Below are 26,369 nucleotides of genomic sequence, written 5' to 3' on the forward strand. Positions count from 1 at the left end.
GTGCAGCATCAATGTTTCCTGATGAAAGCTGTGATGGATGTAGGGCTGCAACTGTCCATGACTTTCTAAGCAATTCATCTACAGATCTATTTTCTGATTAATTCTGATTAATCTATTTGCCTATAATGAATGACATATCCAAAATAGGGATTGATTATTAATTGGTTAATTTATTAAATGAATGATTAACAATTATTTCATGTACGAAAAATGAATGATTAACAATTATTTGTTTGTAGGCTAATCATTTAATTTGATTTAGTTGGACGAACTGCTTTACTCCTAGGTGGATGTTCTCTTGTCTACAGGTCTGGAAGGTCACATAGTACTGTTACTATCAGGGGTCTTCAACGTTTTCAGGCCAAGGACCCCCTAGCTGAGAGAGAGATGAAGCAGGGACCCCCTCTATATTGTATACAATTGTGTTTGTAGATAAACGTTTGCTGCTTTTTTCCCTCTACACCTATAACTCTTTGCCAAAAAATAGCTGATCTACAAGCTAGATCTGCTATTTTTTGGCTAAAGTTCTCATCAGAAAAGGGATGCTAGGGTCCAAGTGGTTACTGTAAAAAAATATAATATATCTCAAAGATTTGGCGGACCCCCTGTAGTAACTCTGAGGACCCCCTATTGAAGACCTCTGCTGTATATAAACAGTAGACAGTACCCGAGACCAACGGTAGGGGGCAGCAACACCCCAACTGGCGTCTAGACAAAGTGGTCGTCAGAAGAAGAACATACCCACAATGCAGCAGTGAAAACAACATGGTGTGTTGACTGACTGTTGTTGACACTTTAAAACACCATAGATTTATATCAAAGTAAAACACAAAGACAAGTAAAAACGTGTCGTTTCTAAACAGTGTCGTCGTTGAGCAGCAGGAGGACGTTTGTTAGCAGCTCAACCACTGAAACACAGCAGGTAAAGATCAACTCATTCATGTAGGCTTTCATTTGTATTTATTTACTCAATATGGAATATACATCTAATAGGCTCTATTCACAGCAGCCATAATATGAAGACATTCACAGGTGTTACCAATGATACTAATGAAGGCTCTGTTCCATTCTGGTCAAACAGAGTCAGGGTGCTGATATTGTGCATGTTGGCTCACTGGAAACACTCTGTTACACCAGTGGGTCTAAAGTTGGGGTCCAGGGACCCTCATGGTCTTCCAAATGGCCCCTTATGGGTGTGTAACTCAGAGTGTACAAATGAATGGTCCATTTGGTTCCATTTGTACACTCTCAGAGTTATGGGGGTCGTGGAAACCACTGTGCTACACTAAATGGAACAGAGCCTTCATTAGTATCATTGGTAACACCTGTGAAAAGAAGTGATAATATGGCTGCTGTGCATAAAGCCTATAGGCTCTATCAGGGGCGGACGCACGGTAGGCCAAGTAAGGCACGTGCCTTACCTCGAATACACTGTGCCTTCCCTCCGCCAGACGGCTTTTTGTGTATTTACTATGAATATCTATCTATGAATACCCTATACTTAAGGCCGACAAACAACGTAATACGCATCCATTCTTATACGTCCTGCGTGTCTGGAGGATGTTGAGTCCTTTGAGCCAATGTGTATTCTCAGAATCCCTTTTCGCACTCGAGTGTGAAATGTGTCTGTCTGTGTCCCTCATTCACAGAACCGGTTTTCTACGTCATGACATAAGCACACAATATAAACGCCACACACACAATGTCCCGGCCTCATTCTCTTGAGTCATTTTTGATTCTTGAGACAGCAGAGACTGCCGGAGAGAGCAATGGCACCGGCGAGAAAAAAAAAGTTTGTCCGGAGCAAACTCATCGACGCAAGGACGCCTAAACGCTGCACGGCCGCCACCGCCTAAACCGCATTCAGGACAAGATGCTTGAGGCTGCAGCATCAGTCCTGCTTGGTAAAATAAAAGCTGAACTCAGTGGACAATATTTTGCAATAGGCCTACTCGCGGATGAGCATAAAGATCTTTCCAAACGGGAACTAGTTGCAGTTTGTATTCGATTCATGGATGGAGGACTCATCAAAATGCGGGCAGTAGGATTTATTGACACCGCGGATTTGACTGCACGGGGCATCACAAAAAAGTGAATTTTGGAAATTATTGAACCCCCTCGAGTTGGATCAAAAACTCTGTGTTGGGCTTTGCTGCTGTACTGTGATGGAGAATCTGTCATGTCGGGGTACAAGTGCACAAGCGCTCCTAAAAGAAACCTTTCCGAGCGCAGTTTATGTACAATGCAATTCTCACTGACTAAATGTAGTGCTTTGCACAGTAGCCAAAGCATCCCTGGATAGCAATACATTGCCAGCTTTGTTTTTGTGTATCAAGTGTCCACCCCCTTTTCTCGCTCATGTACATTATATCTGACTGGCACATGCTTGTGGTCCAAGAAAGTACAAAATTGGGGGGGGGGGGGGGGGGGGGCTGGTGGCCTACCGGGTATCTGCCTGGCCTTACTCATAGAGAGATCCTGCGTCCGCCACTGGGCTCTATGCACAGCAGATATATTGGGAATGAATTGGGCCCCTTCCTTACTTCCTTCACATGTGTTACCAATTATACTAATTACGGCTATGCTTATCTCATGGCCACGGAGGTTGCAATTATGTTCGGGGCCGCAGAAGTTGGCGTATCTTCCGTATTGTTCAATAAATAGCATTTTAATCCGATCTGTGTCAGCTCTCCGTATTTTTCAACTGCAAGTCCCTATTGGTTGCACTCTTAATACATTATAACTCTATGAGAAAAATGGCCACCGATCAGGATTAAAATGTTGATTTCCACAGAGCCAGGGAGAGATCTACGATATCAAGGGAGATGGCCTCCAAAACATCATTAACATGGTCAGAGGAACAGCAAGGGATGGACCAGAGACATGGACTGTTTGATGCAATGCTTCAACCTGCAGTCAAGTTGTACAGGATAGGTATGTAGTGTTTTATTTACAACCTGTAGTAAAATTGTTTAGGATAGGTACAGTATGTAGTGTTTTATTTACAGGTATTTAAACTTATAACACCTTTCCTTGAACAAAGACACAACTTACAACGAAGAAAGTGACGTTACAACTCAATAATGAAGAGTTGTATTGATTGATTACTTTATTAACACGATTTCTACTACAGTACATGTAGTACAGTCAGAAGTTATGATAAGTCCTTATTCAATTGCTTCATTTCAGACCAGTGTGTGGAGTCCAGACTGCAGGTGAAGATGAACTCTCCAGACTCAGCCAGGGACATTTCTATTAAACAGGAGGAACCTGAAGACCACCAACACCTCAGTACGTATTATCACTATACGCCATTATCTCGGAGTTGTTATTCTCCTCGCTGAACGCTGTTTAACAGAAACCGCGACTACTGCAAAATGGAATGTCGCCGATTGAAACGGTCTTCTCTGGGCCACTCACACAGCTACCCTGTGTTTCTACAAACAGTTTAACGCGCGATCATAAGGTATTTAGCGAGGTCTGTGGCGACGTGAAAAAAAAATAATAATAATAATAAATCGCTGGCACTGGTGAGTACATTATGATATTAAACTCTGGCATGGAATGTGCTAACATGTTTTATTCTCATTACAATATCCAAAAGCAGGTCCTCTTTTTCACAAATGCAAAAACTTTTTCACAAATGCAATACAAAAGAAAAACTGCACCAAATTGTACATTTTTCTACAGAGTGGCCGTAGACCAAAGCATCTAGAACAGGGTTTGTCTGTCACACTGCTCAAGCCGCTAAGTGCATGACGTCATGAAACAGAAGCACATGAAAGCCTGACATGCCTGGTAAAAGTGTGGTAGTAGGTTAAAACTATGAAAACGGATTTTATGGCGTGCTTCTGTAGCTGGTGAGAGGTCTAGAAATGGGTCTTTTAGTCTGCTCTGTGTGAGATAACAGATCTTTGACAAGCTTTTTAGAAGCTTCTTGATTTGAGGTGTAACCACTTCAGCCCTAGCATCCCTGAACTGGGGGGGGGGGGGGGGGGGGGGGGGGGGGCAAAAAATGCTGATCTACAAACTCAACGCGTCTTAAAGGGGAAGACCACTCATTTTCAACATTGAATCAGTCATGTGATCAGTGACATACGCACGGTGTACTTTTGGCTCCGCCCCCTTAGTACTTTTGGCTGAGGCGGCGGAGCCAAAAGTACACCGTGCGTATGTCACTGGGTTTTTTAATCAGCGGGTACTAACCAATTTTAACATATTATAATAAGCACTTGTCAAGTAGTCTTTCAAACATCTTTTGATTCATTAGCCTATGCTAGATACTAGAGGGCAGTGTTACTCTGTTGAATCTGAACAAAGAGGGTGGCTGAATAGTGCGTTATTAATTATGTGTGTGTGTGTGTGTGTGTGTGTGTGTGTGTGTGTGTGTGTGTGTGTGTGTGTGTGTGTGTGTGTGTGTGTGTGTGTGTGTGTGTGTGTGTGTGTGTGTGTGTGTGCATAGACGGCGGGTGAGCAAAAAAATGCGGTTTCTGGGCGGGTTTTTGGTTACTTTATTTCGGTTATAGGGTTAGGGTTAGTTTTTTTCATTTTTATTTTTGCCTGATTTTACTGATTTATTATAAAAACAATTACTAAATAATTCTGTACATGTATATTATATATAATTTGCACAATTCCCAGAATTTCCCAGCATAACATTTGGGAAGGCTTAGCCTACCCTAGCCCTCATTACCCGCCGTGTGTGTGTGTGTGTGTGTGTGTGTGTGTGTGTGTGTGTGTGTGTGTGTACAATAAGAATATTGTGTAACTGGAGTTTTTTCTGAAAAAGGAAAACATGAACATTTAGGATTAAGAGGGAACATTTTCTCTCAGAGAGAGAATTACATTATATTCATAATATATCCACATAATATTCATGCTGGGCAACTTGATGTGAAAAAGGTTATTATTCATAATCAAAGTGCTCTGTGAAAAAAGTAACTTGCCCAGTTGACAAGTGATTCACACAATAAGTTACTCCTTCTCTCATGTCTGTTATTTGTTGAAGTTGATTATAAAAGGACGTTCTGTTCTTAATTAATCCTAATTTCCTCTGGGATTTTTATTGTTTCTTTCCAGACTCTGTGGAGTCCAGACTGCAAGTGCAGATGAACTCTCTTGACCCAGCCAGACCCGTTTCAATGAAACAGGAGGAACCTGAAGGCCAGCCAGACCTCAGTAAGTTTCTCCCTTTTCCAGCTTTATTTGTCTTTAATTGTCATATACAATAGTTGCTAGCTGCGCTATTCGCAGGGACATTATTGTGCTTCAACAGTGTGGAACCAGACAAAATGAAATGTGACATAGAGGTAATGGTAGTAACAAATTGGTCATATTGTGTTGTGGTACACATGTAACATTTGATCTGCGTTGTGTTGTGGATTCATGAAGTTCCAGACCACTTCTCTCTCTTATTGACAGTTTATTCTGGTGAGAATACACACAAGTCTCTGGTCAGTCACTTCTTTTGGTGTAAAACCCGAGCCTCATTACGTCTACAACAGAATTAACAAGGTGACCAAAAGTAGTTTGTTGTAAACAGTATATTGTTCGGTTTGACAAAATGACTAATTGAAAACATGTGCAAAGCATCACTACTTCATGTAGGTACATTTAGCATGTTTAGGACAACCAGTATTCATCACGGTATCACAGTAAACATACAGACTCTTGTTGAAAATAAACTGCACTGAGGAACACATCTTTGGGCAAATCTCATTTAGACTGGCACCGCTCTAACATGGACGCCCATGTTGACCAATGAGGTGCTGCCCACGCCCACTAACCAATAAGAAATGCCCTTACTTAGGGAGCAAGTGGAACCCACTAACACACACACACACACACACACACACACACACACACACACACACACACACACACACACACACACACACACACACACACACACACACACACACACACACACACACACACACACACACACACGCACCACCATAGTACTTCTTGAACAGTATTTCGTGTTGCTCCTCATCTACCTTCTGGACACCAAAATGTTTCCAAACAAATGCATTGCTTTTACTCTTCTTGTTGACCAAAGGCTCTCTTTCATCATCTTGGCTACATCTGAACTAAAGATGTCACAGTCTAACTGAGATTAAGTTTGGGATTATAGGGAGGAGGATCGCTCATCCGTACTTAATCTACGTATGAACATAAATTGTAGCTTGGGGATGTAATTGGTGAGATTTCTACCCTAACAAATCAATGTCATTATCTTTGCATTCAAGGTTCATATGTTAGATAATACACTCTAGTTATTAAAGAAGGAGTTCACCCAAAAAAATACTTATTTTCTATCAATTACACACCCCATGAAGCCTTGATTTCATGGATTTATTTTTGTTTGTTTTTTGTGAATCAAATTATTAGCTTAGGAATGCAACAAAAACAAAAAAGAATCTATGGATTCAAGGCTTCATAGGGTGTGCAATTGATAGAAAATAAGTAATTTTTTGGGTGAACTCCTCCTTTAAAGTCCTTATTCACTTGCTTCATTTCAGACCAGTGTGTGGAGTCCAGATTGCAGGTGAAGATGAACTCTCCAGACTCAGCCAGGGACATTTCTATTAAACAGGAGGAACCTGAAGACCACCCACACCTCAGTATGTATTATCACTGTACGATAATTTTGGTAGAAAATATCATGACAATAATACAGGGGTCTTCAACAGGGGGTCCGGGACCCCTAGAGGGTCCGCCAAATCTTTGTGTGATATGATTTTTTTTACCTTAACCACTTGAACCCCTAGCATCCCTTTTCTGAGGAAATAGCAGATCTACAGGCTCACAACGCCTCGTGCTGCGAGGCGTTGTGAGCTTGTAGATTGGCTATTTTTGGCAAAAAGGTGTTTGGTGTAGAGGGAAAAAAAGAACAGACCAAGTAAACAAAAAATGCACAAACAATGCATTAACTGTTTCCAAAAGCATTTTAGGTGAGAAATAGCCAATGTAGTAACATACACTCGATTCAGCTCTGCCTTGTTGCAGTGTGCAACGCAACGAGTTAGACATATGTACGCCGTGTGACTGTTTTAAACACTCAGTTGTGATTGGCTCAGAGCCACCCAGCCCCCGTTTCACTGGGAATTACGTTAAGATATGGTTGCAAAAAAACACATTTCAGCTGGTCTTTAAGTGGTTAACAACATTCAAATAAGTATATCTCCTTCAACTATCTCCAGATTTCAGTGCAGTTTATGTCACTTGAAAGCTTACAGTCTGCACTTTAACAATCTGTACAAAACTGAAACATGACCATGACTTAAAGTACATTCTATTAGATGTGGAATAAAACTAGCTTGGTCTACTGGCAGCATGCACAAGAAATGTGGTGCTGATCGGCGTGGTTTGTGAAACTAGCCCCAGACACACAGACAGATTCACAGACTCATTTATAGACAAACAGGTCATACAAACCAGTTTTTGTAGATTTTAATTTACTACCCATTAACTTTCACCAGACATGTTAAACTTTCATATTTGGAGGTGCTTCTGTTTCATTACGTCATGCACTTAGCGGCATGAGCTATGATTGGTCTACTTTGGAGGTGACATACATACATACATACATGCATGCATGCATGCATGCATACATACATACTGTACATACATACATACATACATACATACATATACATACATACAGTAGATACAGACACATCCAGTTGTAAATGGCTTGGCCTACAGCCCAACTTACTCCCAAATCAGAGCTCACATATGAATTGAACATAAAGACAAACCCTGTACTATACGAAACTCATTAGCGTTCTCTATGAATAGAAGAAAGTGTATCTGAGCCTGTCTTGCATCTATTATTTTGGAGTGCCGCTTTTTCCACTTTGGTGGTATTGTTTTTAATGTACCTGTTCTATATGGTTTGGCCTATGGCCAAATTTCCTCTTTCGGGAACCAATAACACAGCAAAGACGACACACGAGCCCTTGTAGACTCACAGTCAGAAACGGAGGAGAGTGTACACAATTGAACCAAATGATCCCTTACTTACATGTCCATTTGGTTCCATTTGTACACTCCATTGTTAAAATGTACACAGGGACCCCTCCAGCATTAATTTATATCTGCAGTATGTGTACAAATTGGTTCCCTGGGCAGTAGACTACAGCTGGCTTAGGGTTAGGATGGAAACATGGCGGATGGAAATGTTTATTTACACTTCAGGAATCCAGTGTTTACTATCATGTCCTTTTTCTGCTCCTAGACATCCTGCACATGGTTGTGTGTAAAGAGGAGGTTTCTCCTCAACAGAAGAGGAGCGCCAGTCTGCTCCAGGAGGAACCAGAGCCTCCACAGATTAAAGAGGAACAGGAGGAGTTACTTCAAAGACCAGAGGAACCTGATGGGTCAACGTTGACATTACTAGCAGTGAAAGGGGAAGTTTATGATGAAGACATCTCTTCAAACGGCTTTGAAATTGAAGTTGAGCTTGCATCTGAAGTCACTGAAGACAGTGATGATTTGGAGGAGACCAGTGGAGGTCAGTCAGTGTTAAACACAGGGAAAGGGCTTACATGGGTGTGGGAAAACTGGAATAAAAGAGGTCTATGAAAATAAGAAATATTAACAGGGAAGCCATAAGTTGTATTTGTACTCACCATTTTTAACCAGCCTCTCCCCTTCTCTCTTCCCCCCCCCCCCCCCCCCCCCTCTCTCAGCAGTGAGGTTCCAGTCTTCCCAGACTCAATTCTTCTCCTGTTCTGAGTGTTCATACTCCTTCACATCTCAGCTCTTCCTCCATAAACACATCAGGAGTAAACACAACAACCTCTACCGGCAAATGCTGAGGAATGGACAGATCACCTCATCAGCATGTCAGCAAATAAATAGCTCTACAACCAGCCCGAAACATGGAGATAGACCTTATCACTGTACGTACTGTAACAAGACTTTCATTGAGTGTGGTCACCTGAAGGTACACCAGCGTATCCACACTGGAGAAAAGCGTGTCCACACTGGAGAAAAACGTTTCCACTGTACACATTGTGACAAGAGTTTCAGTCAGTCAGGTAATCTGAAGACACACCAGCGTGTCCACACTGGAGAAAAACCTTTCCACTGTAAACATTGTAACAAGAGTTTCATTCAGTCATCTGACCTGAAAAGACACAAGCGTATCCACACTGGAGAAAAACCTTTCCACTGTAAAAATTGTGACAAGAGTTTCACTCAGTCAGGTGACCTGAAGACACACCAGCGTATCCACACTGGAGAAAAACGTTTCCACTGTAAACATTGTGACAAGAGTTTCAGTATGTCAGGTAATCTGAAAACACACCAGAGTGTCCACACAGGAGAAAAACGTTTCCACTGTAAACTTTGTGACAAGAGTTTCAGTCAGTCAGGTGACCTGAAGACACACCAGCGTATCCACACTGGAGAAAAACGTTTCCACTGTAAACTTTGTGACAAGAGTTTCAGTCAGTCATCTGACCTGAAAAGACACAAGCGTATCCACACTGGAGATAAACCTTTCCACTGTAAAATTTGTGACAAGCGTTTCACTCAATCAGGTTCCCTGAAGAAACACCAGCGTATTCACACTGGAGAAAAACCTTTCCACTGTAAACATTGTGACAAGAGTTTCCGTGAGTCAGGCCACCTGAAGACACACCAGCGTGTTCACCCTGGAGAAAACTAATTGTCACTGTTAACAGTGTGAGAAGAGTTTCAGTCAGTTAAGTGCTCTGACAAGATATCAGTGCATTCACACCAAGGGGGAGAAAAAAACTTTCCACCATAAATCAGCTCACTGGGAGAATCAAATTAAAGATGCAGTGCCATGATTTATTTTCCGCCTAATAAATGATGATCAGGTATTATGATTATACTAGGAGAAATAATGTTCCCCAAAAAGTGTACAGAAATGGCTAAAATTACGTTTTTATGTGGCCACACCCACCAGGTCATTATGTATGCGTGGTTGTCAGGTGGGTGGTATTCTATCTGAGTTAGCCACAACCCACAATGTTAAGTGAGTTGTGGTAGGCCGTCCCCTGTTATTGTGATGTCATCAAAACAGGGTTTTTCCAACGGGCATTTTGACTCAGAGGCTTTCAGCTTTCAGGAAGAAACCAAAAGTACACAGGGAAGGCAAATTTGCACATTATAACACCTGGAGGTCTATTAGAGTAATCTTAACTTTGTAGACACGTGAAAACCAGAAAAGGCTCAAAACTATGCCACTGCATCTTTAAACAGCTGCATGTTCTCAGGGAGTTAGATAGACAAGCACAAATATCATGGAGATTTATAATGCTCCTGTCAATAGAAGTTTCCATTAGGACTCATCTTGTGGAGTCATTCTCCATCTCTTTTGTTTTTCTTATTTTAAAACAATACAATCAGTTTAAGTCATTCTCCATCTCTTTTGTTTTTCTTATTTTAAAACAATACAATCAGTTTAGTGTTTATGGTAACTTTTTGTCTTTCTTTTTATACTTAAAGGTATTTCAAAGGTATCTCAAATTATTGTGGTGTTATTTATTTATATTATAAATGATCAAGTAAACCATATTGATTGTATAAGGTAGGACAGTTTTTCCAGATTTTGAGTTTTATATCATGATTTGATGTGATTGTGCTGTGCTATTACATGCTCAATGACTGGGGCACCATTTCATTTTCTTTTTACTAAATTTTTATCCCGCGATTTTGTAACCCTTATTTTTCACCCGGTTACAAATTTTAACCCACAGTGCCCAGAGCCTCCTAGTGTCGCCATTCTCGCCAACACCTGCTGCCAACAGCTCACCTGCTACCCTAAGCCAAGGGTCTTCAATGTTTTCAGGCCAAGGACCCCCTAGCTGAGAGAGAGAGATGAAGCAGGGACCCCCTCTACATATTGTATAAATTTGTGTTTTAGATTAAACTTTTTTTGTTTACCTAGTCTGCTCTTTTTTCCCTCTGCACCTATATACCTCTTTGCCAAAAATAGCCGATCTACAAGCTCACAACTCACTTTGAAATAACTTGACTTACAGTCTGAATTTATCATAGACATATTGATATAGTTACATAGTTTGAAAAAGATATGGGTAATAACATGTTTAATACAAGGTATGTGTTGCATCCTGTAACATGGTATATATGTTAGTTTATGTTGTATCCTGCATTTCTATGAGACGTGATTAGACCTGTGCAGCATCAATGTTTCCTGATGAAAGCTGTGATGGATGTAGGGCTGCAACTGTCCATGACTTTCTAAGCAATTCATCTACAGATCTATTTTCTGATTAATTCTGATTAATCTATTTGCCTATAATGAATGACATATCCAAAATAGGGATTGATTATTAATTGGTTAATTTATTAAATGAATGATTAACAATTATTTCATGTACGAAAAATGAATGATTAACAATTATTTGTTTGTAGGCTAATCATTTAATTTGATTTAGTTGGACGAACTGCTTTACTCCTAGGTGGATGTTCTCTTGTCTACAGGTCTGGAAGGTCACATAGTACTGTTACTATCAGGGGTCTTCAACGTTTTCAGGCCAAGGACCCCCTAGCTGAGAGAGAGATGAAGCAGGGACCCCCTCTATATTGTATACAATTGTGTTTGTAGATAAACGTTTGCTGCTTTTTTCCCTCTACACCTATAACTCTTTGCCAAAAAATAGCTGATCTACAAGCTAGATCTGCTATTTTTTGGGTAAAGTTCTCATCAGAAAAGGGATGCTAGGGTCCAAGTGGTTACTGTAAAAAAATATAATATATCTCAAAGATTTGGCGGACCCCCTGTAGTAACTCTGAGGACCCCCTATTGAAGACCTCTGCTGTATATAAACAGTAGACAGTACCCGAGACCAACGGTAGGGGGCAGCAACACCCCAACTGGCGTCTAGACAAAGTGGTCGTCAGAAGAAGAACATACCCACAATGCAGCAGTGAAAACAACATGGTGTGTTGACTGACTGTTGTTGACACTTTAAAACACCATAGATTTATATCAAAGTAAAACACAAAGACAAGTAAAAACGTGTCGTTTCTAAACAGTGTCGTCGTTGAGCAGCAGGAGGACGTTTGTTAGCAGCTCAACCACTGAAACACAGCAGGTAAAGATCAACTCATTCATGTAGGCTTTCATTTGTATTTATTTACTCAATATGGAATATACATCTAATAGGCTCTATTCACAGCAGCCATAATATGAAGACATTCACAGGTGTTACCAATGATACTAATGAAGGCTCTGTTCCATTCTGGTCAAACAGAGTCAGGGTGCTGATATTGTGCATGTTGGCTCACTGGAAACACTCTGTTACACCAGTGGGTCTAAAGTTGGGGTCCAGGGACCCTCATGGTCTTCCAAATGGCCCCTTATGGGTGTGTAACTCAGAGTGTACAAATGAATGGTCCATTTGGTTCCATTTGTACACTCTCAGAGTTATGGGGGTCGTGGAAACCACTGTGCTACACTAAATGGAACAGAGCCTTCATTAGTATCATTGGTAACACCTGTGAAAAGAAGTGATAATATGGCTGCTGTGCATAAAGCCTATAGGCTCTATCAGGGGCGGACGCACGGTAGGCCAAGTAAGGCACGTGCCTTACCTCGAATACACTGTGCCTTCCCTCCGCCAGACGGCTTTTTGTGTATTTACTATGAATATCTATCTATGAATACCCTATACTTAAGGCCGACAAACAACGTAATACGCATCCATTCTTATACGTCCTGCGTGTCTGGAGGATGTTGAGTCCTTTGAGCCAATGTGTATTCTCAGAATCCCTTTTCGCACTCGAGTGTGAAATGTGTCTGTCTGTGTCCCTCATTCACAGAACCGGTTTTCTACGTCATGACATAAGCACACAATATAAACGCCACACACACAATGTCCCGGCCTCATTCTCTTGAGTCATTTTTGATTCTTGAGACAGCAGAGACTGCCGGAGAGAGCAATGGCACCGGCGAGAAAAAAAAAGTTTGTCCGGAGCAAACTCATCGACGCAAGGACGCCTAAACGCTGCACGGCCGCCACCGCCTAAACCGCATTCAGGACAAGATGCTTGAGGCTGCAGCATCAGTCCTGCTTGGTAAAATAAAAGCTGAACTCAGTGGACAATATTTTGCAATAGGCCTACTCGCGGATGAGCATAAAGATCTTTCCAAACGGGAACTAGTTGCAGTTTGTATTCGATTCATGGATGGAGGACTCATCAAAATGCGGGCAGTAGGATTTATTGACACCGCGGATTTGACTGCACGGGGCATCACAAAAAAGTGAATTTTGGAAATTATTGAACCCCCTCGAGTTGGATCAAAAACTCTGTGTTGGGCTTTGCTGCTGTACTGTGATGGAGAATCTGTCATGTCGGGGTACAAGTGCACAAGCGCTCCTAAAAGAAACCTTTCCGAGCGCAGTTTATGTACAATGCAATTCTCACTGACTAAATGTAGTGCTTTGCACAGTAGCCAAAGCATCCCTGGATAGCAATACATTGCCAGCTTTGTTTTTGTGTATCAAGTGTCCACCCCCTTTTCTCGCTCATGTACATTATATCTGACTGGCACATGCTTGTGGTCCAAGAAAGTACAAAATTGGGGGGGGGGGGGGGGGGGGCTGGTGGCCTACCGGGTATCTGCCTGGCCTTACTCATAGAGAGATCCTGCGTCCGCCACTGGGCTCTATGCACAGCAGATATATTGGGAATGAATTGGGCCCCTTCCTTACTTCCTTCACATGTGTTACCAATTATACTAATTACGGCTATGCTTATCTCATGGCCACGGAGGTTGCAATTATGTTCGGGGCCGCAGAAGTTGGCGTATCTTCCGTATTGTTCAATAAATAGCATTTTAATCCGATCTGTGTCAGCTCTCCGTATTTTTCAACTGCAAGTCCCTATTGGTTGCACTCTTAATACATTATAACTCTATGAGAAAAATGGCCACCGATCAGGATTAAAATGTTGATTTCCACAGAGCCAGGGAGAGATCTACGATATCAAGGGAGATGGCCTCCAAAACATCATTAACATGGTCAGAGGAACAGCAAGGGATGGACCAGAGACATGGACTGTTTGATGCAATGCTTCAACCTGTAGTCAAGTTGTACAGGATAGGTATGTAGTGTTTTATTTACAACCTGTAGTAAAATTGTTTAGGATAGGTACAGTATGTAGTGTTTTATTTACAGGTATTTAAACTTATAACACCTTTCCTTGAACAAAGACACAACTTACAACGAAGAAAGTGACGTTACAACTCAATAATGAAGAGTTGTATTGATTGATTACTTTATTAACACGATTTCTACTACAGTACATGTAGTACAGTCAGAAGTTATGATAAGTCCTTATTCAATTGCTTCATTTCAGACCAGTGTGTGGAGTCCAGACTGCAGGTGAAGATGAACTCTCCAGACTCAGCCAGGGACATTTCTATTAAACAGGAGGAACCTGAAGACCACCAACACCTCAGTACGTATTATCACTATACGCCATTATCTCGGAGTTGTTATTCTCCTCGCTGAACGCTGTTTAACAGAAACCGCGACTACTGCAAAATGGAATGTCGCCGATTGAAACGGTCTTCTCTGGGCCACTCACACAGCTACCCTGTGTTTCTACAAACAGTTTAACGCGCGATCATAAGGTATTTAGCGAGGTCTGTGGCGACGTGAAAAAAAAATAATAATAATAATAAATCGCTGGCACTGGTGAGTACATTATGATATTAAACTCTGGCATGGAATGTGCTAACATGTTTTATTCTCATTACAATATCCAAAAGCAGGTCCTCTTTTTCACAAATGCAAAAACTTTTTCACAAATGCAATACAAAAGAAAAACTGCACCAAATTGTACATTTTTCTACAGAGTGGCCGTAGACCAAAGCATCTAGAACAGGGTTTGTCTGTCACACTGCTCAAGCCGCTAAGTGCATGACGTCATGAAACAGAAGCACATGAAAGCCTGACATGCCTGGTAAAAGTGTGGTAGTAGGTTAAAACTATGAAAACGGATTTTATGGCGTGCTTCTGTAGCTGGTGAGAGGTCTAGAAATGGGTCTTTTAGTCTGCTCTGTGTGAGATAACAGATCTTTGACAAGCTTTTTAGAAGCTTCTTGATTTGAGGTGTAACCACTTCAGCCCTAGCATCCCTGAACTGGGGGGGGGGGGGGGGGGGGCAAAAAATGCTGATCTACAAACTCAACGCGTCTTAAAGGGGAAGACCACTCATTTTCAACATTGAATCAGTCATGTGATCAGTGACATACGCACGGTGTACTTTTGGCTCCGCCCCCTTAGTACTTTTGGCTGAGGCGGCGGAGCCAAAAGTACACCGTGCGTATGTCACTGGGTTTTTTAATCAGCGGGTACTAACCAATTTTAACATATTATAATAAGCACTTGTCAAGTAGTCTTTCAAACATCTTTTGATTCATTAGCCTATGCTAGATACTAGAGGGCAGTGTTACTCTGTTGAATCTGAACAAAGAGGGTGGCTGAATAGTGCGTTATTAATTATGTGTGTGTGTGTGTGTGTGTGTGTGTGTGTGTGTGTGTGTGTGTGTGTGTGTGTGTGTGTGTGTGTGTGTGTGTGTGTGTGTGTGTGTGTGTGTGTGTGTGTGTGTGTGTGTGTGTGTGTGTGTGTGTGCATAGACGGCGGGTGAGCAAAAAAATGCGGTTTCTGGGCGGGTTTTTGGTTACTTTATTTCGGTTATAGGGTTAGGGTTAGTTTTTTTCATTTTTATTTTTGCCTGATTTTACTGATTTATTATAAAAACAATTACTAAATAATTCTGTACATGTATATTATATATAATTTGCACAATTCCCAGAATTTCCCAGCATAACATTTGGGAAGGCTTAGCCTACCCTAGCCCTCATTACCCGCCGTGTGTGTGTGTGTGTGTGTGTGTGTGTGTGTGTGTGTGTGTGTGTGTGTACAATAAGAATATTGTGTAACTGGAGTTTTTTCTGAAAAAGGAAAACATGAACATTTAGGATTAAGAGGGAACATTTTCTCTCAGAGAGAGAATTACATTATATTCATAATATATCCACATAATATTCATGCTGGGCAACTTGATGTGAAAAAGGTTATTATTCATAATCAAAGTGCTCTGTGAAAAAAGTAACTTGCCCAGTTGACAAGTGATTCACACAATAAGTTACTCCTTCTCTCATGTCTGTTATTTGTTGAAGTTGATTATAAAAGGACGTTCTGTTCTTAATTAATCCTAATTTCCTCTGGGATTTTTATTGTTTCTTTCCAGACTCTGTGGAGTCCAGACTGCAAGTGCAGATGAACTCTCTTGACCCAGCCAGACCCGTTTCAATGAAACAGGAGGAACCTGAAGGCCAGCCAGACCTCAGTAAGTTTCTCCCTTTTCCAGCTTTATTTGTCTTTAATTGTCATATACAATAGTTGCTAGCTGCGCTATTCGCAGGGACATTATTGTGCTTCAACAGTGTGGAACCAGACAAAATGAAATGTGACATAGAGGTAATGGTAGTAACAAATTGGTCATATTGTGTTGTGGTACACATGTAACATTTGATCTGCGTTGTGTTGTGGATTCATGAAGTTCCAGACCACTTCTCTCTCTTATTGACAGTTTATTCTGGTGAGAATACACACAAGTCTCTGGTCAGTCACTTCTTTTGGTGTAAAACCCGAGCCTCATTACGTCTACAACAGAATTAACAAGGTGACCAAAAGTAGTTTGTTGTAAACAGTATATTGTTCGGTTTGACAAAATGACTAATTGAAAACATGTGCAAAGCATCACTACTTCATGTAGGTACATTTAGCATGTTTAGGACAACCAGTATTCATCACGGTATCACAGTAAACATACAGACTCTTGTTGAAAATAAACTGCACTGAGGAACACATCTTTGGGCAAATCTCATTTAGACTGGCACCGCTCTAACATGGACGCCCATGTTGACCAATGAGGTGCTGCCCACGCCCACTAACCAATAAGAAATGCCCTTACTTAGGGAGCAAGTGGAACCCACTAACACACACACACACACACACACACACACACACACACACACACACACACACACACACACACACACACACACACACACACACACACACACACACACACACACACACACGCACCACCATAGTACTTCTTGAACAGTATTTCGTGTTGCTCCTCATCTACCTTCTGGACACCAAAATGTTTCCAAACAAATGCATTGCTTTTACTCTTCTTGTTGACCAAAGGCTCTCTTTCATCATCTTGGCTACATCTGAACTAAAGATGTCACAGTCTAACTGAGATTAAGTTTGGGATTATAGGGAGGAGGATCGCTCATCCGTACTTAATCTACGTATGAACATAAATTGTAGCTTGGGGATGTAATTGGTGAGATTTCTACCCTAACAAATCAATGTCATTATCTTTGCATTCAAGGTTCATATGTTAGATAATACACTCTAGTTATTAAAGAAGGAGTTCACCCAAAAAAATACTTATTTTCTATCAATTACACACCCCATGAAGCCTTGATTTCATGGATTTATTTTTGTTTGTTTTTTGTGAATCAAATTATTAGCTTAGGAATGCAACAAAAACAAAAAAGAATCTATGGATTCAAGGCTTCATAGGGTGTGCAATTGATAGAAAATAAGTAATTTTTTGGGTGAACTCCTCCTTTAAAGTCCTTATTCACTTGCTTCATTTCAGACCAGTGTGTGGAGTCCAGATTGCAGGTGAAGATGAACTCTCCAGACTCAGCCAGGGACATTTCTATTAAACAGGAGGAACCTGAAGACCACCCACACCTCAGTATGTATTATCACTGTACGATAATTTTGGTAGAAAATATCATGACAATAATACAGGGGTCTTCAACAGGGGGTCCGGGACCCCTAGAGGGTCCGCCAAATCTTTGTGTGATATGATTTTTTTTACCTTAACCACTTGAACCCCTAGCATCCCTTTTCTGAGGAAATAGCAGATCTACAGGCTCACAACGCCTCGTGCTGCGAGGCGTTGTGAGCTTGTAGATTGGCTATTTTTGGCAAAAAGGTGTTTGGTGTAGAGGGAAAAAAAGAACAGACCAAGTAAACAAAAAATGCACAAACAATGCATTAACTGTTTCCAAAAGCATTTTAGGTGAGAAATAGCCAATGTAGTAACATACACTCGATTCAGCTCTGCCTTGTTGCAGTGTGCAACGCAACGAGTTAGACATATGTACGCCGTGTGACTGTTTTAAACACTCAGTTGTGATTGGCTCAGAGCCACCCAGCCCCCGTTTCACTGGGAATTACGTTAAGATATGGTTGCAAAAAAACACATTTCAGCTGGTCTTTAAGTGGTTAACAACATTCAAATAAGTATATCTCCTTCAACTATCTCCAGATTTCAGTGCAGTTTATGTCACTTGAAAGCTTACAGTCTGCACTTTAACAATCTGTACAAAACTGAAACATGACCATGACTTAAAGTACATTCTATTAGATGTGGAATAAAACTAGCTTGGTCTACTGGCAGCATGCACAAGAAATGTGGTGCTGATCGGCGTGGTTTGTGAAACTAGCCCCAGACACACAGACAGATTCACAGACTCATTTATAGACAAACAGGTCATACAAACCAGTTTTTGTAGATTTTAATTTACTACCCATTAACTTTCACCAGACATGTTAAACTTTCATATTTGGAGGTGCTTCTGTTTCATTACGTCATGCACTTAGCGGCATGAGCTATGATTGGTCTACTTTGGAGGTGACATACATACATACATACATGCATGCATGCATGCATGCATACATACATACTGTACATACATACATACATACATACATACATATACATACATACAGTAGATACAGACACATCCAGTTGTAAATGGCTTGGCCTACAGCCCAACTTACTCCCAAATCAGAGCTCACATATGAATTGAACATAAAGACAAACCCTGTACTATACGAAACTCATTAGCGTTCTCTATGAATAGAAGAAAGTGTATCTGAGCCTGTCTTGCATCTATTATTTTGGAGTGCCGCTTTTTCCACTTTGGTGGTATTGTTTTTAATGTACCTGTTCTATATGGTTTGGCCTATGGCCAAATTTCCTCTTTCGGGAACCAATAACACAGCAAAGACGACACACGAGCCCTTGTAGACTCACAGTCAGAAACGGAGGAGAGTGTACACAATTGAACCAAATGATCCCTTACTTACATGTCCATTTGGTTCCATTTGTACACTCCATTGTTAAAATGTACACAGGGACCCCTCCAGCATTAATTTATATCTGCAGTATGTGTACAAATTGGTTCCCTGGGCAGTAGACTACAGCTGGCTTAGGGTTAGGATGGAAACATGGCGGATGGAAATGTTTATTTACACTTCAGGAATCCAGTGTTTACTATCATGTCCTTTTTCTGCTCCTAGACATCCTGCACATGGTTGTGTGTAAAGAGGAGGTTTCTCCTCAACAGAAGAGGAGCGCCAGTCTGCTCCAGGAGGAACCAGAGCCTCCACAGATTAAAGAGGAACAGGAGGAGTTACTTCAAAGACCAGAGGAACCTGATGGGTCAACGTTGACATTACTAGCAGTGAAAGGGGAAGTTTATGATGAAGACATCTCTTCAAACGGCTTTGAAATTGAAGTTGAGCTTGCATCTGAAGTCACTGAAGACAGTGATGATTTGGAGGAGACCAGTGGAGGTCAGTCAGTGTTAAACACAGGGAAAGGGCTTACATGGGTGTGGGAAAACTGGAATAAAAGAGGTCTATGAAAATAAGAAATATTAACAGGGAAGCCATAAGTTGTATTTGTACTCACCATTTTTAACCAGCCTCTCCCCTTCTCTCTTCCCCCCCCCCCCCCCCCCCCCTCTCTCAGCAGTGAGGTTCCAGTCTTCCCAGACTCAATTCTTCTCCTGTTCTGAGTGTTCATACTCCTTCACATCTCAGCTCTTCCTCCATAAACACATCAGGAGTAAACACAACAACCTCTACCGGCAAATGCTGAGGAATGGACAGATCACCTCATCAGCATGTCAGCAAATAAATAGCTCTACAACCAGCCCGAAACATGGAGATAGACCTTATCACTGTACGTACTGTAACAAGACTTTCATTGAGTGTGGTCACCTGAAGGTACACCAGCGTATCCACACTGGAGAAAAGCGTGTCCACACTGGAGAAAAACGTTTCCACTGTACACATTGTGACAAGAGTTTCAGTCAGTCAGGTAATCTGAAGACACACCAGCGTGTCCACACTGGAGAAAAACCTTTCCACTGTAAACATTGTAACAAGAGTTTCATTCAGTCATCTGACCTGAAAAGACACAAGCGTATCCACACTGGAGAAAAACCTTTCCACTGTAAAAATTGTGACAAGAGTTTCACTCAGTCAGGTGACCTGAAGACACACCAGCGTATCCACACTGGAGAAAAACGTTTCCACTGTAAACATTGTGACAAGAGTTTCAGTATGTCAGGTAATCTGAAAACACACCAGAGTGTCCACACAGGAGAAAAACGTTTCCACTGTAAACTTTGTGACAAGAGTTTCAGTCAGTCAGGTGACCTGAAGACACACCAGCGTATCCACACTGGAGAAAAACGTTTCCACTGTAAACTTTGTGACAAGAGTTTCAGTCAGTCATCTGACCTGAAAAGACACAAGCGTATCCACACTGGAGATAAACCTTTCCACTGTAAAATTTGTGACAAGCGTTTCACTCAATCAGGTTCCCTGAAGAAACACCAGCGTATTCACACTGGAGAAAAACCTTTCCACTGTAAACATTGTGACAAGAGTTTCCGTGAGTCAGGCCACCTGAAGACACACCAGCGTGTTCACCCTGGAGAAAACTAATTGTCACTGTTAACAGTGTGAGAAGAGTTTCAGTCAGTTAAGTGCTCTGACAAGATATCAGTGCATTCACACCAAGGGGGAGAAAAAAACTTTCCACCATAAATCAGCTCACTGGGAGAATCAAATTAAAGATGCAGTGCCATGATTTATTTTCCGCCTAATAAATGATGATCAGGTATTATGATTATACTAGGAGAAATAATGTTCCCCAAAAAGTGTACAGAAATGGCTAAAATTACGTTTTTATGTGGCCACACCCACCAGGTCATTATGTATGCGTGGTTGTCAGGTGGGTGGTATTCTATCTGAGTTAGCCACAACCCACAATGTTAAGTGAGTTGTGGTAGGCCGTCCCCTGTTATTGTGATGTCATCAAAACAGGGTATTTCCAACGGGCATTTTGACTCAGAGGCTTTCAGCTTTCAGGAAGAAACCAAAAGTACACAGGGAAGGCAAATTTGCACATTATAACACCTGGAGGTCTATTAGAGTAATCTTAACTTTGTAGACACGTGAAAACCAGAAAAGGCTCAAAACTATGCCACTGCATCTTTAAACAGCTGCATGTTCTCAGGGAGTTAGATAGACAAGCACAAATATCATGGAGATTTATAATGCTCCTGTCAATAGAAGTTTCCATTAGGACTCATCTTGTGGAGTCATTCTCCATCTCTTTTGTTTTTCTTATTTTAAAACAATACAATCAGTTTAAGTCATTCTCCATCTCTTTTGTTTTTCTTATTTTAAAACAATACAATCAGTTTAGTGTTTATGGTAACTTTTTGTCTTTCTTTTTATACTTAAAGGTATTTCAAAGGTATCTCAAATTATTGTGGTGTTATTTATTTATATTATAAATGATCAAGTAAACCATATTGATTGTATAAGGTAGGACAGTTTTTCCAGATTTTGAGTTTTATATCATGATTTGATGTGATTGTGCTGTGCTATTACATGCTCAATGACTGGGGCACCATTTCATTTTCTTTTTACTAAATTTTTATCCCGCGATTTTGTAACCCTTATTTTTCACCCGGTGCAAATTTTATAAGTGGTACTGGGCGCTACACTCCCCTCACCAGCCTAGGGAGGCCAGGGCCGAGCTCATTCCCTAGTTTCCCTAGTTGGACGTAGCGTGTGAAAGGAATACGTTATTCCAACCAGTTCCCTTCCCCTCCATCAAGCGCAGGACCTTCTAGCTGTGAGGCGACAGCGCTACCGACTGCGCCACCGTGGGGCACCATTTCAATTACCTTTCTTATTGTCTCCGCCAGGCCGAAGTGGAGAGTATGTTTTACCCTCCGTCCGTCCGTCCGTCTGTGAACACCTAACATTGGTCAAGCTTCACGTGACATCACAATATGTAATACAAATAGGTAAGACAGACTTAATCAGGAACAGTACACCTCGCCTGGCGGAGACCTGTGCTCCGAAGAGCACATTTTCTAGTTTAATATCGGTTAACTGAGGCAAAAATACTTTGCATGTTTGTTTTATGAATTGTGACAGTAATTGTTACAATTAATGAAATGGCTATGATCATTATTAAGTTGTATTACATTATTCAATTGTGATGTGATCTGAATCAGAATCAGCTTTATTGTCACATAACATGTTTACACTACAGAAATGAAAAAGTGGGTGAAATATTTTTTTCTGTTTTTATTTCCATAGAAAAAATTAAAGGGAAGAAGAAGGGGGGCAAGGGGGCAGAGAGATCAATCAAAGACGCAAACAAATGATCAAACATATTTACACATAGTACCTGGGGTAAGATATAAAGGTGCGTGAGCATAGCATCAGATGTAGGCTATACTGTACATGCTATACTATGGAGGTGACATTAAGGTCTTTCAAGTATGTCAATCAATCATCAAACCATTTCAATAATTTGAATTATATGCTGGTTAACTGAGGGATGTATTTTGTATGATTTATGACTAATAATTACACCTAATGTAAAGACTATGATCACTATTATGTCATATTACATGATTAAGAGTGTGATATGATAGCAAATTAAAGCCTGTGCAAAGCCCTATAGCACACACACACACATATGTGCAAGATGTTTTATTACTATGCTATAAGCCTAATGGATTATTATCAGGAAAGGGAAATATAAGCTTTGATCTCTTAACATTCCTATTTGGGATGTGTGGAAGAATTTATTCTGCAGACACAATTCAACTTTAGTGTCACATCACATGATTACAGATGTAGAAGAGTGGGTGAGATTATTTTTGTACAAGCTTTCAACATCTAGTTACAGGAAGAGTTCAAATAGAGAAAGAATATAGAAGAAAGGAACACGTAAGTAAAAAAAAAAAAAAAAAGACTAAACAGTTAGGAACAACTGTATGCATCTATCTCTAGAAGTATACTGTTGACCAGTGACTCCAGGAAACAACACTGATGATGTGTCCAAGTCTGTGCATCAGTAGATGTTTTGTTAACTGGAATACTCTGGGAGTACCAGTGACCAATGGGTGACGACCACGAAGAGTGTGGTGACATCTGGAGAGACAGAGGACGGTCGGAGAGACGGCAACCCGGGTTTGGAGAGGGTTGGCAGCCCAAACCACTTCTTCTGAGGGGAAGAACCCAAAGCAGGCTACATACTGAGGTAAAACCTGCAACATTCAAGAGGGTTTAGAAATCCATCAAGGCAGAATGAGATGTTTGAAAGCGCCAACGACGACACAACGCGCGGAAGTCACTTCTGGTCAGACGCAGGAGGAGCCAGGCCCGGAGGCAACCCACAGTGCCCAGAGCCTCCTAGTGTCGCCAACACCTGCTGCCAACAGCTCACCTGCTACCCTAAGCCCCCACGAGACAGTGGGGGCAGTAGCATGCCACTTGGACACAGGTCGGGGTCTGATCAGCCTCGGTCGGGTTGCCTGAAGGAGGGTGCCTGTTGCAAGACCCGAAACACCCAGTGACTCAGGAAACAACACTGATGATGTGTCCAAGTTTGTGCCTCAGTAGATGTTTTGCTAACCTATATAACATGTGTTAATATACCAACAGAGCCATATCTGCAGACAGGACTGATGACAAAGGATTATGGGTGTGTTTTTATACCTTCTTGTGGCCTTAGATCTTGGCACACAATAATATGAAATCTTGTGATTAGTTACACTATTTTAGGTCAGCCAGCCTGACCCATTGTAATTCATCCATTACAATCAATCTATCTTACTGAACTGTTTCCTGTTTCCCAGAACATTCTGGTTCAATAACTTTGAAATAACTTGTGATAATCTTACTGTGTCACAGCAGTGGTGGAAAAAGTACTCACAAGTTTTACTTTAGTAAAAGTATCAATATTGCAATATAGAAATTCTCCGTTACAAGTAAAAGTCTGGAATTCAACATTTACTTGAGTAACAGTACAAAAGTATTGGTATCAAAATGTACTTAAAGTAGGGTACCAAAAGTAAAAGTACTAAAATGTTTGAAAATAGCAGATCTAAAAGCTCACAACGCGTCGTGATGCGACGCGTTGTGAGCTTGTAGATCGACTATTTTCAAACAGCCTATGTATACAATAGGGCTAAAGTGCTTAATGTATGTTTTATGATATAATAATTGATAATGTAAAGTAACTAGTAATTAAAGTTTTCAAATAATTGTAGTGGAGTAAAAGTACAATATTTGCCTCTGAGATGTAGTGGAGTAGAAGTAAAAGTACTGAAAATTGGAAATACTCCAGTAAAGTAAAAATTCCTCAAAACTGTAATAAGTACTAGAGGTGTAACGATATAGTAACTGCATCGAAAAATCGTTTTGAATTTTCAACAATATACTATATCGACATGCAAACAGCAAAATATCGTATCGTTTGACTTTGTATCGTATCGAATCGTTTTGCAATGCAAATAATCAATTTTATGCAATACTAAGTACTTTTAAGAAGAAAAAAGAGAAAGAGGGATTCATATCCAGTATCCAGGTATTTCTTTTTCCCACAGAATTTTTGGGTAAATAAATAGTTACTACATCGATTTTAAATCATTGAATCGAATCGTATCGTTCTAAATTAAGCTGTCCTGTATCGTTCATGTATCGCATAGACTAAATCACTGAATCGAAACGTATCGTATGTATCGTTCTAAAGTAACCTGTATCGTTCATGTATCGTATCGACAACCAAGTATCGTGATACGTATCGAATCGTTGTTAAAACGTATCGTTACACCCCTATTAAGTACAGTACTTGAGTACATGTACTTAGTTACTTTACGCCACTCTGTCACAGTCTGAATATACCATACAGTCTGAATTTATCATAGACATATTGATATAGTTACATAGTTTGAAAATTATATGGGTAATAACATTTAGTTTAATACAAGGCATGTGTTGCATCCTGTAACATGGTATATGTTAGTTTATGTTGTATCCTGCATTTCTATGAGACGTGATCAGACCTGTGCAGCATCAATGTGCCCTGATGAAAGCTGTGATGGATGTAGGGCTGCAACTATCCATGACTTTCTAAGCAATTCATCTAGATCGATTTTTTGATTAATCAAATAATTGTAATAGTTTGTTTCTTAATGGGTTTTTTTCTCAACAAATTGATTAAGGACATCAGCCCTATGTTATATTATGTTGCACAACAATGTTGTGTAAGACTTGTGAAAATAGCTGATCTACAAGCTCAAAACATGTGACGTGTTGTGAGCTTGTAGATCTGCTATTTTCAATATTTTTGGATTTTACATTGGTGGGAAGATTTTGCCTATAATGAATGACATATCCAAAATAGGGATTTATTATTAATTGGTTCATTTATTAAATTAATGATTAACAATGTTTTCATGTACGAAAAATGAATGATTAACAATTATTTCATGTACGAAAAATTAATGATCAACAATAATTTTTTTGTAATCATTTAATTTGATTTAGTTGGATGAACTGCTTTACTCCTAGGTGGATGTTCTCTTGTCTACAGGTCTGGAAGGCCACATAGCACTGTTACTATCAGGGGTCTTCAACGTTTTCAGGCCAAGGACCCCCTAGCTGAGAGAGAGATGAAGCAGGGACCCCCTCTATATTGTATAAAATTGTGTTTCAGATAAACGTTTGCTGCTTTTTTCCCTCTACACCTATAATTCTTTGCCAAAAAATAGCAGATCTACAAGCTTGTAGATCTGCTATTTTTGGCTAAAGTTCTCATCAGAAAAGGGATGCTAGGGTCCAAGTGGTTAATGTGAAAAAATATATATATATCACAAAGATTTGGCGGACCCCCTGTAGTAACTCTGAGGACCCCCTAGGGGTCCCGGACCCCCTATTGAAGACCCTGCCTGCGGTATATAAACAGTGGACAGTACCCGAGACCAACGGTAGGGGGCAGCAACACGCCAACTGGCGTCTAGACAGAGTGGTCGTCAGAAGAAGAACATACCCACAATGCAGTAGTGAAAACAACATGGTGTGTTGACTGACTGTTGTTGACACTTTAAAACACCATAGATTTATATCAAAGTAAAACACAAAGACAA

The 26,369-nt window shown here is 40.6% G+C and overlaps 1 protein-coding gene across 1 annotated transcript; it reads left to right on the plus strand.

The window, feature by feature from the left end:
- Positions 1-5,074: 5,074 nt before the first annotated feature.
- Positions 5,075-19,955, plus strand: LOC311065185 (uncharacterized protein; the record flags this gene model as incomplete). The annotated part of the gene is made up of 7 exons (XM_084085402.1): positions 5,075-5,178; positions 6,525-6,626; positions 8,243-8,518; positions 16,268-16,366; positions 17,699-17,800; positions 19,417-19,692; positions 19,942-19,955. The coding sequence occupies exons 1-7, from the start codon at positions 5,109-5,111 to the stop codon at positions 19,953-19,955; spliced, it is 939 nt and encodes a 312-aa protein (XP_083941528.1). The 5' UTR covers positions 5,075-5,108.
- Between the last annotated feature and the right edge of the window lie 6,414 nt (positions 19,956-26,369).

Source organism: Gymnoscopelus microlampas (assembly GCF_963454915.1).
Source record: "Gymnoscopelus microlampas genome assembly, chromosome: 17".
Classification (NCBI taxonomy): domain Eukaryota; kingdom Metazoa; phylum Chordata; class Actinopteri; order Myctophiformes; family Myctophidae; genus Gymnoscopelus; species Gymnoscopelus microlampas.